The 16408-nt window shown below is 37.9% G+C and overlaps 1 protein-coding gene across 2 annotated transcripts in view; it reads left to right on the top strand.

The window, feature by feature from the left end:
• SH2D4B (SH2 domain containing 4B) overlaps window positions 1–16408 on the top strand; it is a 56380-nt gene that overhangs the window by 26492 nt on the left and 13480 nt on the right. The window contains exons 5-6 of one of the 2 annotated variants that reach the window (XM_058029384.1): window positions 1970–2168; window positions 3148–3275. In XM_058029384.1, the coding sequence (XP_057885367.1) occupies window positions 1970–2168; window positions 3148–3275 (327 nt within the window). Of the gene's footprint in view, window positions 1–1969; window positions 2175–3147; window positions 3276–16408 lie in introns of both variants that reach the window. The other variant, XM_058029383.1, reaches the window with a different exon arrangement.

Genomic DNA, 16408 nt, shown 5'->3' with positions numbered 1-16408 from the left:
GAAAAATGGGTGACCAAGCCCTCATGGAAAACTGGCAAATACATCCAAGACTGGTCCATGCTACCATCATTGGCTGGTTGTCATTAGTAGAAATGAACAGTTCAAAGCCAGCTCAGAGATGTCTCTGTGACATGTAGTGTGAACATCCTCTTACCAACAAAGAGCAAACCACAAAGCTCCAGGCAGCCTGCCCTCAATGTGAATATTGTGATGGTGGCAAAGAGTGGAGGGTTTCTAGATGTCTTGCAAAGTTGTATCACACTTATCTTCCTTGCAGTCTCTCCTTGTGCTGCAAGCACAAAGTTCATTTTTAAAGTGACCATTATGTGTGGCTTTATAAAGGATAAATTACAGAAATACTGGAGCCTTTGAAGAACTATATGTAAATTATGTTATCTACCCTTAAAAATAATGATCTCTAAGATAAATAGTGTAGTCTGCTACTTGTGTTTCCTGTGCTGTGCATTTGTTTGTTACTGTGTTTAGCCAAAGCTGCAGGGTATGTAGTTAAGTAAAACTGAAATTCTGCCAGTTGTATACATGTGAAGCATCTATGACTCATTCATTATGCTATCTTGATGAGCTTTTAGTCCTGCATATCTTCCTGCTTATGATAATATAAGTCTCAGCTTAAAGGTCTTTTCCCTTTCCCTCATTTGCCCACAAGGTTTTATTTCATTTCATTTGGCTTTGAGTGCTTTTATTTCTTGATTCCATTAAACCTTCTTAGAATTTGGGAGTTAAATCCAGTTATACTTCTGCTTGCTTTAAATTGGGAATGTAAACCAGAGAGATGCAAACAGAGTAATGAAATGCAGCTGTCTGGCATTATATCATGCATTCCTAGTCACAGGTACAGTCACAGGGGAGTTGGAAATGGAGTGCTCACTTTATGAACTGGATATGATCTAAGCCAGGATAGTCATGGTAGGATTGATAATTGCTACTGGAGGCCATAGCTAGCTTCTTTAATATTTGCTTCACTGCATGTTTAAAGGTTTGTTTTGCACTGGAATAATTTGCCTGCCTGCAGTTATTTGTTCAAAAACATCATCCAAGTAGGGCTTGAGGCACCAGAAAAGAGCTGATAGATAACAAATATTTGCAGTAGAATTCTTGGTGCATTTAAGTTATACCATGTCAAAGACAGGATTGTTGGAACATTAAAATGAAGAAGTTTAGTGAAAGATGCCTGAGCCACAGTGGCCTGACCAGCAGTCTCATTGCAGATTACAGAAATGGGCAACTCCCTGGCAGTGCCCTGATTAGGTGTGTATTAAATCTTCCAGTACAACTTCTGGTTCTCCATATACAATTTCAGAGACTGAAGTGTGAGGCAGCCCCATCCATAGCATCAACATGCCCTTTCCAGTGGCTGTTAATTTATCCATTGTTACTGAAACCCTTTTAGACTGTGAATTTCAAGTTGGAAATGTCTGTGACTATAAGTACCATGACCAAGATAGCATAGGCCTTTCAGAAACAAACAGTACTGACAAAGTGCAACCTACATGTCAGTTTTTATAATAGTAAATTTTGGGAGTTGACTCTTCAATTCTAGTTATGTTCATAGTGGCCAAGAACACTGTTAGATACAGACTTAATTTTAAGCAGTAATTAACATCCTTTCTTGAAACATAGAACTTGGTGCATTTCCAGGGGAAAAGAGATCCCCAAGCAGAATTTCTCTTATTACAGCCAAAAGAAGTGTCAGATTTAATCACAATATGTAGAAGCTCACTAATTGCCAGCAGTGGTCAGATCATTGATAATTTGAGGCTCCTTCAAGAGGCGGGCCTGTGTTTGAAGCATCAGGGAAGCCATCCAGTTATCTGCCTTCTGTAATGTGGTGCAATTTATACACTCTTAAAACAAGCTCATGTAGGAATAAAGACACTAAGCTGCTGTGAGCAGAGGGCTCCATGGCTGTTTGTGATTCTCAATCTCTCTTCCTGTTCACCCTGCCCAGTGCGCCGCTCCAAGGCTGCGGACGAGGAGAGGAGCCACAAAGCGCGCAGGGCGCGGGACGAGTACCGACGGCAGTCCCTGCGCGCCATCCAGAAGGGAAGGGTGGCTGGCCTGAGCCATTTGTTCCAGGGGACAAACCTGAGCAGCGATCAGGACATCAAACTGAACAACAACAGTGCGACTCCTTTGTCTCCTGCAGCGTCCAGGTTGGTTTGTGCTGGAGTGGTTTTGAAACGGTTTTCTCTTGGATTGCTCCCTCTCCAATCCCTACCATTTCAACAAGCTGTTCTTCAGGTTTGGGGAGTCCTCAGTCTTGCTATTTCCTGATGATCAGAAAAAAAGAATGTTTTAAGGAAAAGAAAAAGAGATTTGATGCAAACTAAATGTCATTTATCTTCAGGCTGATTTCTTAGAATTCACACAGATACGACTCCTTGAGAAGACAGTATGAGATCAGTATGTGAGGCTGAAGGCAAATGGACAAATGTCTTAAGCCTCAAGCCTAAAATTGCCTGCTGTTTAACAGCTTATTTTCCTTTCTTTCTTTTTTTTTTTTTTTACAGACAGCAGTCCTAAGTTTCAGAGGCTTTGTTTTTTGTGGCATTTTTTCAGGCAAAACGAAGTATTTAAGAATTCAAACTGGAGGATGATTCCTACTAACTAAAACACATAAAAAGTAGTAGAAAGAGTAAGGCAGGCTGTCAAGCAGAGAATGCAAAGGAAACATAAAAGTTTAAACTAAACATTCCTTCTATTGTGCTTAGTGCTTCCTGTTTGGAGACACAGTGTATTGTAGCTGATAATGATTTACATCTTTTTGCCAGTAAAAAGGAATATACTCAAGGAAAAAGAGTTGCTTGTCAATATTTACATTGGAATAAAAATGAGGTGGAAAAGGAAAGCTGACTGAAATGTCTATTGTGGTAAATTGTTTTTTCAGTTTAAGTTCTGTAAGAAAATGTTTAAGGTGCCATTGCAAATATAAAAATCACACTACTGTGGTTTCCATAAAAACACAACGTAAATTTAACAAATTTTAAAAAGTTGTTCAGTGAGTTGTACTAGCAGAAGTTACGCTGACCATTTTGCAGCTGTATGCTTTGTCAATATGTAAAAAGAGGCCATTATTTATGGTGTCCCCTGTTTTCCCACCCTGCTGTGCTCTGTCTTTGCGTGCAGTAACATCTGGGAGCGCCCTGCTCGGCCCTTCTCCCGCGACGTCATCATCCGCTGGTTCAAGGAGGAGCAGATCCCTCGGCGGGCTGGCTTTGAGAGGAGCACCAACAGGATTGCTCAGTGGTTCCATGGTAATTCCCTGATCTCTCATTTGATGTATAACAGGGCTGTGAGCATCTGTTCAGGAAATTAATCTTGCCAGCTTCCATCCCAAAAAAGCAAAGCCTACTGACATGGTGAAACCGAGTGCCTGTTAAAACAAGATTTTTGCATCTTTCCTACAATTAGCATACAATCTTCCTGTTTTATTTTTACTAATTAAGCAGACTAATGTAGGACTCATATCACCAAAGTTTTATTCAGGAATATTTGGGCCAAAATATACTTGCTGCAAAATAGCAAGTCAAGCGAGAGTACTGAAACAAAGATAGGGTTAGAAGAACCCCAAAATTAACTGGAAAATACAACAGTTATGTGGTAGGTAGATGAATGATGTTCAAATTTTTGATTTACCTGATTTGCAAGAATGACTTGAACTCATATCTTTTAAATCACTGTTTTACTTTATAAACTGAAGGAGCATTTTTTTCTTTCTTGCTTTCTTTTGAGAACAAAAGTTATTATTTTTTTTCCTCAAAAATAATTGAGAGTATATAATTTTAGGCAGTTTTCCTGAAATAGGACTTGTGCAGATCCAAAATTCGCTGTCTTATCTGCTGGAGTTGCTAGCATCTCTGAGACTTTTGTTTTGTATAGTATTTGCAATACAGCTGAATCTTTGATATCAAATTCACAGGTAAGATGTCTTATTTTCATAGGTATTAGCAATGATCCTTATATTCAGTATTCTTAGACATTAAAAAAAATGTTCTGGTTTAATAGCTGACATAATTGAGGGAACAGCAAGACTTTAAAGTTAAAGATTTTAAAGTTTTTTTTTATTACTGCTTTTGATGAGTCTATTGCTTTGTTCAAAGCACTAAGCTGACCCTCATGTCATTCATGATTCTCTAAGCCTAAGATGAGGATGTGTGGGTGTTTTGAAGTGAGTCAGGCAGGGAAGATTTCTGAATAAGTTTAATGTTTCATGTATTTCAGATTTCTGTTTATGATACACAAATCATTATGTGTTAAAAGACATCAACAAGCTGCTATTTTCATTGGCTTAATTGGTCAAAGACATTGAAGTCAGTCATGTACAGCTTGTAAATTCTAAATACTTTCATTTCTTAGGAACAGTGATGCAGACAGTGTTATGTGTTTCCTTAGGGAAGACATTAGGTGTGGTTGCTTTCTGAGAGACAAACTGATTAAAATTTAATTTGTGGACATTTGCCAGACGTGCTTCCAACCAGGATGTTTCTGTATAAGTGGGTATCTAGGCTTGAGCCAATGCACGTGCAGTCCTTCTACTAATTTTGGTGGCTTTTGGATTAGTTTGTTAATCACTGAAAGAATTGAGACCTTCTTGATCATTCAATAATTTTCCAGACCATGCTCTTCATATCTCGAGAAACTGAATACAATGACTTATAAAAGTGAGCAAAGTACCTAATTTTTCCTTCTCCCACTAAGGAGCCAGACAAACACAGTCAAGTTACACTCCCAGCCTAAAGCTCAGTTGTTTTCTTTGCAGGGACTCCTGTGAGTGCTGTTTTGGTACCTCTTTGCTGCATGAGTTGTTTTGGCTTTTGCAGTTCTGGTCAGATTAATTGTAACAATTGTAAATTGCAAAAAACTCAGCTGCCTTGTAGCTCTTTTGCAGTGGTGAAATCTAAAGAGGCTATTACAGGTGCAATAATTAGTGTTTGGTAGTGTTAGCTGGTGTTTGTGTTACTGTTTGTAGTGGACAAAAAAATCTGAGGAAAGCCAAACACAATCACAGACTGCGCTGAGTTGGAAGGGACCCACAAGGATCATGGAGTCTGAATCCTGGGCCTCTTGTTATTTTGTATTGTATTCAGGGAATCAGGATACATTATGAATTATTTTTTTCTATGAGCAAATATACAGCAGAATATATTTGACTTGTATAAGAAATTGGGAGTACAAATGAAAGCCATTCTGTAAAGCCCAGAATTACAGCTGACAACTCGAGCCACTGACTCACCTCAAGCATCTCTCACTGCAGGTATAATCAGGTCCTTCACATCCTTGAGCAATTTCTGTATTTTCTTATATCTCAGTTTTGGACCACAAAATGGGAGTTTAATATTCTGCCTCACGTTAAGGGTTTTTTGAATGCAATGCACTAAGAGAGCTATTGCAGCAGTACTGAAAAAGTAGATACCAGTTTATTACAGAATTACATGTTTTTGCCAGGGTCAGTAGAGCTTGGCTGCCTGCTTTGACTGTCAGGCTGTTCAGCTTTTTAGCTGAAGTTAAGCATTAGCTGATTCACTGTCTTCAAATTGTACTGTGGACATATAACTTATTCCAGTTATGCAAAGATGAAGCTTTCAGACAGATGTGTGTAGCTAAAGTAGCAAAGTACAAATCATAATGCAAGCATCTTTATCCTCATATATTTGGCTTATTTTCCACTTTAAGTCATCAAACCAATCTGGATTCTGTTTAAAAATACACATTGTCTGAGGCATTTTCATGGTACATGGAACACGGTAACATATGGCTTGCTTAATGTACCTGAAGTTTTCCTTTTGTCTTCATTTAAAGAATCACTACAAAATGTTCATTTGAAGCAGGGTAGTAAAATCTGTAGTAACAAAGCTCTTTCAAATCAGAACATTTCTTTATTTATTCACAGGAACTTAAATAAATATCAGCTTCAACTTCATCCATCTCTATTTGTCTCTTGAAATTATCATCAGTTATCTAAATTTCAGCAGATGTTTTTTAGCTCATTTGAAATAGGCTTTACTGTTTTTTTCATTAAAAAAATTGATGTTAAGGATGCAAATTGTAACATACAGCTGAATTCTGGATGTAAATTTAATTATTTTTTGCTCTGTTTGAATAATAGATGCCTGCCAAAACATTTGCCCTTCCAATCTAGAATGATTTTCTTAAGTTTGTGAAGAAAAAAAATACATATCTATTTCAAATGTTTTATATAAATTAAACTCAACTTTAAGTCTGTCCTAAATCATAAAATTATGACATGACCTTTACTTGTGAAGCAATGAACCATTTTTTAAGTAGCTTATGCCCACTTTGTGGCCACAGTGCTCAATGCTCAATTATCAAACAGTTAAAATGAAGAGGAATCAGAGCCAGTGATTAAGGTGTCACCAGGACCATCTTGGGATTGAATGTAATCAGTGACTATTTATTTTGTATTGTCTAATAGTTGCCTTAGGTTTGAGTGAAAAGAAATATTATTTAATTTTGCTAACTATGAAAACTAAGAAATTGGTCTAAATTTAAGTAAAGCTAAGTTCTGTACAGTATGATAACCAGAAAGTTAGTAATTGTATTCTGATTTCCGACCTGCTAATTTATGACTATAAACATATTAATCAAACTTATATGGGCATCCTAATGTGGTATCAAGTTGTATGAAAGGTTTTAGTTAATTTGAAATAAGAGCATTTTTTGCCAAGATCCCAGTTGCTGATATGCTTTGAAAGCAGAGAAGTAAATTGGTGTTTAGGATGGGAGAACTGTCTCTCAAACAGGCTGGAAAGAGGGACACATTCCTTGTTTTTCTAAGTTTAGCTTTGAACAGGATTTTTCTTTTCAAACTCCTGTGGGACCCATGCCAAGTAAAGGGAAAGTTATCAGTCTTCCCCTTGCAAATGTTGAAGAGTTTTGCCAAATTATCACAGACATTAGCAAATTGTGCTTTTCAGTTTATTGTAGGCATGAGACACTTGCGATAGAATTCCATATGGCAGCAAAACTAAAGATCCTTCCTCCCCTAAGTATTTAACAAAAAAGTTGCTGGTAGCTAAAGTGTGTATTATTTCCATATTTGCTCTTTCATTTGTCTTTTAACTTTTCTCTTATGGTTGCAATCTGCTTCAGAACTTTTTTATTCCCATTCCAATTAGTTTGTCAGCTGTTACTTTTGACAGTTTTGATATTTTTAACTTCAGATGTTAGACTGTTCACCCTCACATACTTTGTTCTGTGTTTGGTTATTTTCTGTTCAGAATATAGGGTGCTGGTCTTTACATCTCAAAATATTTCCCCAGGTTTAGTTGTGAGCAATGTTTTATGATTGTTGCTGTTTACACACAATACAACAGGGATCTCTCAGGTGTGTAGTGAGCACAGTACAGAATTTATTCATTGCCTGTCTGTGGGTGGCGGTGGGCTTGCTTGCCAAGCATCTGCTGCAGCACTATCAGATCTCCAGTTGCCTTCAGGTTGAAAGGAAAGTTCAGAGGCTGATATCACAGATCTGGAAACATGAGGTAGTTGCCCTAAAGGCTGTACCTTTAAAATGTAATTGCAGGAGCATGGGTGCTATTGTGGAGAACCATTTCACCAGGGCAAGTCAGAGTGGTGATGCAGTTAAGGGAGCGGGAAGCTGTGGAGGAGTGGATCAGAGCAGATCAAGGGATGGATTGAAAGAATTCTCAGAGATGCAGGAGCTGAATAATCTCTGAGGTCAGGGGAGCCAGGAAAGAAAATGTTCAGTTTATCAGGAATGTGTTCCAAACATTTCCAGATTAAGGTTTAACCCAGATGGCTAATGCTGTTTTCAGGAAGAAACTTGTTTCAAGAGGAAAATCTAGCACACCAAAAGAGTGATAATAGTTCTGCAAATCAGGTGTTCTCAATAAAGGAGATATTTCTGAAAGTCTAATTATTCTGAGTCCTTGAACAACAGCGAGGGCACTCAGAATATTCATATAGCTGAACCGTAGGAAATATAACATGTAGTCTGTGTTGTAATGTTTTTAAAAGACACAGAAATGGCAGTGGTTTGTTTGAAAAACATCTAACAGTGAATAAAGTTTGCTGCTTTGAGCACAAATCATGCTTTTCCTTCTGCTCTTGAAGAGGAGCTTTTCAGTTTTTCAATAAATGCATTTTAGGAAGATGTAAAGCAAGTGTTGTAAATCTAGCAGAACTACAGCCTTCTTGATATTAATGATCTATTTTTGTAATTCACTGCTTTATCATTATCTAGGTTTTACATCTATTTGAGAAAGTGTGCACATAGACTATTTGCTTAAGTAAACAGACCCTAGGGGTCTGGGATTTTTTTTGTCTTCTAGAATTGTAGCTGATGATAAAAAGATACAAACTTTGTTAAAAATCTCCTGATTTCACTGAGAGCTTTTCACTGTCTTCCACAGGACTTCAAGGATGCAAACCAATAGCTATATGCAAGGCTTGGTATCTGAAACTTTCTGTGGCTAGGAAACATCTGGAACAGAATCAGAGAATTCCTGACTCAAATGAAAATTGTGACTATCAATGCACCTGTTGCATACATTTGCAGGACAGATCCAGTTCTCTAATTTATGCAAGTAATGAAGAAGGGGAAGTGAGATTAAAGAAGAGGGTTACAGAATATAAAAAAATTATTTTGAACCATTGTCTGAGAAAGATAAAAAAAAGTGATACTTTCAAGATGATAGATTTAGAAGAGATTGTGTCTCACTTCCTTTATTAAAAAGAGAGTTCTCTCTCTGCCAGTCAGTTCTGAGGATGGACACAGCTGTGATCAGCTGTTCAAATATCTGTAGGCTTTGTGGCTTGTGGCTGCTGCAGGGATACAGCCAGGTCAACACAGGCTGCCAGATATTGCCATCTGGTTGATTTTGTGTAAAATAAGTCATGCCACACTCAATTAGTATCAATCAGCATCCGCAATCTGTGTGGTTTTCTCAGAAAAATTAGGTAGGGATGGAAGTCACCTTTGCTGGGAGTCTTGGCAGGAAGAATAGACATGTAATAAGTTTGGACACCGAATTACACTCTCATCACATAAACCTGCATTAGAGAAGTAGTGAGGCCTGAGTGGGAAGGCAGGCTCAGCTGTCACCTCTGCTGTCCCCAACCTGTGGTTACACAGAGCACAGGAGATTCCAAGGCTGCTTAGTCCTTTCCCCCACTGCTGAATTGAGGCTCAGAAGGATGATATTCCTTCACAGTGGTGCTGCAGGATGAATGAGAGCCCTCTGATGTATTGTACAGAGGGGTTGCTAAGCCCTCTGTGAGGCTGGAAAATCTGTCTTGCATTTCGAGGACTGAGGATTGGCTCACGTTTAGTTTGTACCATTGTCTTTAAATAGTAACACTATTGTAATTTCACTTCAGAATTATTATAAAGCAGTAATTTTTATAACCTACACATACAGCTTTTAATGCAGCACCAGACATGAGCCAGTTTGTCCTTGCAGTTTTATATATATTCTTTACATGAGTGGATATGAGCATGAGAGCTGTTATTAGAGTCGTGATAATCTTTTACTTAATCTTTTACTTCCTGTGAGATGGAACATTCTTTTTCTGTATTTCCTGAACATATTCTTATCAAACATTTACTGGATAGTATTTTTTAAAGATCACACTGTATTTGGAGTTAAGTGTTGAGGTCCTATGGTGGATTCTGGTACTGGATTATTTTTGTGCTAAGTCAGACCCATAACATGAAAAAACCCAAATGCTTCCTCAGCTTCAATTCAGCTCTTGGCTACTTTTTTAAGAAATGAGAGGTGTTTTTCTGTTTTCTGAGAAATAAGATGATCCTTCACACACTAATTCATTCCACTTAGGTCATAATGATTGTTTCAGTCTGTCAGTTCTTTTGAAGGCTTTGGAATTGTTTTTCTTACACCATTAGAGTTCCAAAGTGTCTATGCAGACAGCTTATTTGCAAACAAAATAAATGTTTTAGACTCATGGCTCCTCTTGGAAGGGAGAAAAGTATCAAAGTGAGGTAATGTGAGCTGTAACAGGCTGCAAGGAGAAAGGAAGCACAAAAGAACAGCAGGGAAATTGTAGAATGAGGCAGTTGAATAATTAATGTAAATAGGCTAATTGCTAATGTGAAATGAGCTTTCTTATTCTTTTACAACACATTGTCCTTCTTGACTGCTTTTTAACTGGAAGCTATATTCTAAAGATTTGGCACTTTCTGAAGATAGAAGGCAGCAATTTTTCTTGGCAGGTAAGGCAGACATTTAGAATGAGAGATAATAAAAAACATGTGAGCACAAAGAGGAAACAGGTGTGGTGTGCTAACAGTTTCACTGACACAAACAGGTCAGGTACAGAGCCCAGACAGTAACAGGGTTTGTTAAAAATAATATTTTTTAAAAAAAAAGATTTTCAAGTTTATCAGGCAGTTCTTGACATAAGTGAAGAATATTGAGCAACTTTTTCAGAGAGTTTACTCCCAGGTGAATTTACTGAAAAAATATTGAAAATCAAATACCTTTACATTTTGAAGACCTCTTCCCCTTTCACTTAAAACCCTTTCAAGATTTTCTTCTCCATCTGCTACTGTTACAGCATGCCATTGTGAGCAATTTTGATTTTGCTCAGTAAGCCATCATGGTAGCTTACAGTGTTTGCCTGTATTTTTTCACTGCAGTTCTGTCTCCATTTTGAGCTGGTCTGTATGTGAGTACATTTCTCTGTTGCTGCAGCTCCTTCAGGCTTGATCACACTGCATAAAACAAAGAGAGGTGTGTCTGGACAGAAAGCTCTGCTGTTAGTGCTTAGATATGAAGAATAATTTATAAAATCATGTCATGTAAGAGCAAGAGTTATTTGGAAGAAATCATATGTTAAGACATAAAGTCACATTTTACACAGAATAAAGAGTGTTACACACAAGTAAAAAGCCCAAAGGTTGCTTACAGTAAGACTGGAAGGAATTCTGATTATTTGATGGTGACCAAAGCAAATGCAGAAGGCCTTATTCATCTGTCCAGCAGCCTGCATCTGAGCAGTGTACCCTTTTCCAGGTACTGTAGTCTGGTCCTTACCTGCTGGACCATGATTTCTCCTTCTAGTGGCTTTGTGGATGTGTCTGTTGGAGTTTTTATGCACAAGGCACTTTTAGATACCAGTCACCACCAGCACAAGATATTCAGCTCATACTGTGCACCTTTAAGTGCTGCGTCTGTCTGTTTCCTGATCACCCCCGCTAGCATACCACAGGTATCCTGTGCAGAACCTTGTTAGTCCTGGATGAATTGCTCATATCCTGCTCATTGTTATCTATATCTGAGTGTCCATCGGCCATGCCTGCAGCTCTTGTTCCTTTGCCTGCATGCTTACAAGAATGTGCCTTCTCCTTCACAGGCTTCTGTATATTTTTTCATCAGCTTACGACAGACTGAGTTATATTTATTATTTTATCTATTTAAAGCCCAGCAAAGACTTGCAGACCTGAGGTCAGTAAATTTCCCTGACTTCCCAGAAGCTGGATGCCTTATTGGTCCTTCTTCTTGCTCTGCTAAGCATTGAACCTGCAGTCCTATTGATCCAGCCTCAAGGGAAAAGATTACAAGTTATTAGTTTGACAGCTCCTCTGAAGTAATACTGTTTTCCTGCTAAGCAAAGACAACTCTCTCAAACAGAGTACCAGCAGGTATTGTGTGTAGCCATTCAGGGGACAAAGCGTGGGCCTGAGAGACAATGTGTTGTTGGTTTAGCTTAATTCCAGTTCACCCAGTTAGAAGCAGATCAGGACACTTGAACTGCTTTCCCTGCAGGAGGTAAACAGGAGGAGATGGTAGAGAAAGGAAGAGAAGGGATTTCTGTGACTGAGGCAACCAACCTGTGTCTGTCACTGCACTGTGTGCTGCTGGCATGGAGACAGAATGGGGTGGAGTGAGGGAGACAGAAATTTGCCTTTGCCTTGCAAATATTAAGGGAATGACAGCTTCTTCCCTTTTCAATTTCAGAAAGGTCAGTTCTTCCCTCTTTTCCTGGCCTTTCAGTGAATGGGATTGTCAAATCACAAACTCACGACTCTTTTGAAAAGCTCCAAAAGAACAAGTTGGCACACTGATTGGCATTGGCTCTGACTGCTTCAAACCCTAGCTCTCTATCCAAGATTAACATCCAGAATAAAATACACAAGAGTTCTTAATCCACAGTGGAGAGGACTGAGATCTAAATTGTATGTAATTCCATGGCCATTCTGCCAGTGCTGCTACCACTGCTTCTCACAATCAAACACAGCATGGATATTTCATGAGTGCACGTGGCTATTATAAATTCATTCCAATATGCTTGATAAATGTAATCTTTTCAACTTGAGGTGTGCTATAAACATTTATAGATACTCAATCCAAAGTACAAGAAAGTATTAGCTCATTAGTCATGGGACAGAACACCCTCTCCTATTTTCTCTCTTAACCATGCTACTGTTTACAGGGTGGTGACAGAAGTTTTGAGAATCTAGACAGTGGGAGGAACAAATTATTCTGCACAGTTGCTGCATGAGTGGAGTTTCTTTATCATGTTTGAATAATGACATTTACTGTAAATGAAAGACATTTAATTCCAGATTTTGGATTCAAAAATTTAGTAAAAATTTTGCCTGCTTCTGTTTATAACTTTTTTTGAGATGAAGTTGGTTCCTCCAGTGAAGTAATTTCTGTTTCTGAGTAGTGGTTTCAAATCCCTCATTCAGATTCTCCTGCTGTGAGTTTGAGCCTAGCTGCTAGCTCACTCACTTTAGCTCTACTGCTGGTAGGAAATGAGGCAATTTAGTGCCTGGTTTTGGGTGGCTTAACTGAGAACTGTGTCAGACCCCAGGGGATGTCCAGAACTGGGTCAGTGGTAGAGCTGCACATGGGTCCTACGCTGCCACTTGTTAGGTGTGAAGTTTTTACTATCCCAATGTTGTTCTCATTTGACTTTCAACAGTGCTTCAGTGTCTGGCTCACTTTATTGAGTGATTAAAGGTAACTTTTCCCCCTGAGGACTAGTACAAGAAATCAATGCTCAAGAATGCTGCAAGCAGATAGAAAGCAGTGTAATTAACAAAGCTAGACTAAGGTTCCCAAATCTAGCCAAGTGTAGGAGAAGAAAAATTAGTTATCAATATTATGTCTACATTTACTTTTCTTTGAGCTAGATAAAGAAGTACAGTTTCTTAGGCAGTTACAGAAAATGCTATGTAGAAATCTATCTGGACCTACTGCTTTAATTTGAATATGGGAAATTACTCCAGATAAACCATGATTTAAATTTGTACCCCTTTTAGCAATAAAGGTTCTAATAATTACTTGATTAAAAAAACATGTAGAATGATTTCTTAGGAGATCAGTGATGTCATCTGGAAGCTTCTCACAGTTAAAAATAGATTTCAGATTGCTAATGTACGTAGAAAATAAATGCATTCTTAAACATTACACAAAGGGAATATATTTAAGGAAAAAACCAGTTTCCTTTACCTGGGAGGAAAGCATGTAAAGCAAAGAACACAGTATATTTTCTGCCTAGTTATCTGTTGAAACATTCAGCTGTAAAATTTGAATTTTCCAGGGCTCCATGTCAACTGTGGCTTTTGTTTTTCTCCTCCTTTTGAGTGAGCTCTGCTGACACTGTGATTTACTAGTACACTTGTCATTTAAGTTTATGGAAAATGTGTCTTGACAGCTTCTTCAACACCCTTGAGATTGTAGCATTCTAGGTGAGCTGTAAGATATATGTGCTTTTAAAGACCATTGTGAGCATGTGTTTCTGGTTATATAATCAGGATTTTGTACTTTTTGGATCTATTGATTCAATTATAGAAAGGACAAGGACTCATCAGTAATTTTTGATTGTGGGCTATATTTTTTGTTTTAAACTTAGGGCTTCCTTATTAGATAAAAGCAAACTGAGAATGCATTCCACTACTTTTCTTCTGTCTAATTAATGGCCAAGAAGGGTATCAGTAAAACCTCCTGGAAAGCTTCCTTGCCTTGTACTCACACACTGCTATGGTGACTGCAGAGCCAGCTGCACCATGTGACTGCCTTTATCAGCTGCTATCTGCTCAGGGTGTTCATGAGAGGCTATAAACTGTGGGCCAAATCTGTGGCACTAGTCTGGGTTCTTCCTGAAATTCAGAGTTTCACCTGGGAGCATGCAGCAACCCTCAGCTGTGTCATGAGGCACGTGGAAAGACAACACATGGAGAAATGGCCCCAGGATCTAAAAGCCAACTCTTGCTGCTTGAAGTCAAACTAGAGGTCTAAAGAATTCTGTTGGATGCAAGAAGCCAAACCTAACTTCCATGTAGTCATGTAAAAAGCATAGATACATCAATAAAAATCAGTATCAATATGTAAGGGCCAGTGAAAAACATTAGCAACTGTAGCAAGTTAGCAGCTTGTCAGAGGCTGTAGTGTAATATTTTGTTTACTACCATGTAACTCGATTATCTTCTAGACATTGCAGTGTTTGTTCATTGGGCAAATGCTTTTACAGTGAGACTACTGAATTAAGTTTTATTCATAATGCATTCCCTGTGTACTGAATAGCAAATCAATATTAGCATTGATTTAGCAAAGAAAGAATTTAAACTAGCAATGTAGAAGGAAGGCTCCCAAAGAAGGCTGAACATTGATAATGCTCAAAAACAATGACCAGCTGAGGTATCACCTCTCCGTTAGTAATCAGTAGAGTTACAAAACCTTTCCTAGCCACGTGTATTTTGTGTTACACTATTCAAGACATTTGTTCACAGCAATTTGACATGCGAATAAACCTTACTAAGCATGGGTGTCTGTGGAGAGCTCTGGGTTTCAGTTTACACAAAAGCAGATTTTGAATATCTAAGAATCATTACACATGTCAACATTTTACTTTGCTCTTTCATTGAAGTCATTGTGAAGCTTGTTTGCTTTAGGGAGTACAGCAGATTAATTGCCTTTATGGAAAATAATTGAAGAATTCATTCAGAGATGCATCATACAGAAAATTATTTCAATCCATCTGCCAGTCTAAAGCCAATGCAGTTTTCTTCCTCTTGGTAAACACTAACATGGTAACTTTTCTTCAGTGTTCTAAAATGTGCTTTCATTAAGTACATCTCATTTATTTCAAGATTTCTCCTAAACAGGACTAGGATATATTTTCTGTTTGCCTGAAGCTATAGTCTGTATTTTGGTTGTGTTGTTACATCCAAGTAAAACATGTGAAACCTCTGATAAAGACAGTGAGTTCAGTTTCTAAGTCTGAATCTGAAGTGTTGGGATTTATCTTAATTCAACAAAATCATGAAAAACTGGAATATGTATTGAAAAGATTCTTAAACATGCTTTGTATAATAAAACATTCTATTGCTTTTATACAAGACATATTGAAAAGCTTTATAACAATGTGAAGAAGGAAAGAATGCCTGAGAATGACCTCTTTCTAAAATTATTTTCCTATTTTTCAAGAGATGAGCTTGAGAAAGTGGCACTCTTGTTTTCTCTGAGTTTTAGACCCTAAAAATTGCAGGCTTTTTATAATTTGGCTCATGACTGAATGCACTGCTTTTCCCTCCAGTTTTTAGTTGGTTTTTTGTTTTTACCTTTTGTGTGTTTTTGTGTGAGTGGGTTTTTATTTTGTTTTGGTGGGTTTTTTAATGCTTAGTGGAAATGACATGATAAAGGCAGAAATACTCATAAAATGTAGTGTTACAGACACATCTGCTTTGCTTTTGTTTGCCTTTTTATAGTTTGTGTCATGTGGCTGCCATGATTTCAGAGTATTCTTGTCCATTTTTCTGCTTTTCACTTGGCTTGATGACATTTGCCAGTAGCTTCCTATTACCTAAGTAATTAATTCCTTTTCTGCATTTAGTAAATACAGTTACTCCCTCTCCTAGCCGTTTACAGCTATGGCAATAGTGGCACAGGGAACTGCACTAGGACTTAATGTTGCTGTCTTGTTAATTTTGATAGAAAATCAGAGCATGTTACAATCCTAAGTAATTTATTGCTATTATTATTAGAAAGCTTTTTGGCAGCTGATTATCTCAGTCCAATCTGTGTGGACATGGGCCTAATTTTTTAATTCTTCTTTATTTTCTGTACTTAATTACATGATGGGAAAATGCGTATAATGGGTCAAAACCTGCCTCAGGATAAATGGCTGCACAGTATACAAGGCAAAGTCGTCTAATCAGGCCCAAGCTGTTTTGCCAGAGTTTATGCTGATTTATTATATAACTTATTCAGGATAATATCAGCCACAGTGTAGATATTATGAAATCCATGGGTGCTGAATTAAATCCCGTTTTTCTCTACAAGCGGTATACTCATGCAAATGGTGGGGTAATGTCCTGCTTTTGGCTGGGATGGAGTTCTTTTGTTCTTAGTCCACAGCAGCCTTTCTAAATGAATGC

Source organism: Melospiza georgiana, chromosome 8, assembly GCF_028018845.1.
Source record: "Melospiza georgiana isolate bMelGeo1 chromosome 8, bMelGeo1.pri, whole genome shotgun sequence".
NCBI classification, from domain to species: Eukaryota; Metazoa; Chordata; class Aves; order Passeriformes; family Passerellidae; genus Melospiza; species Melospiza georgiana.
The sequence above is the reverse complement of the archived record's forward strand: the minus strand, read 5'-3'. Positions and strand labels throughout refer to the sequence as shown.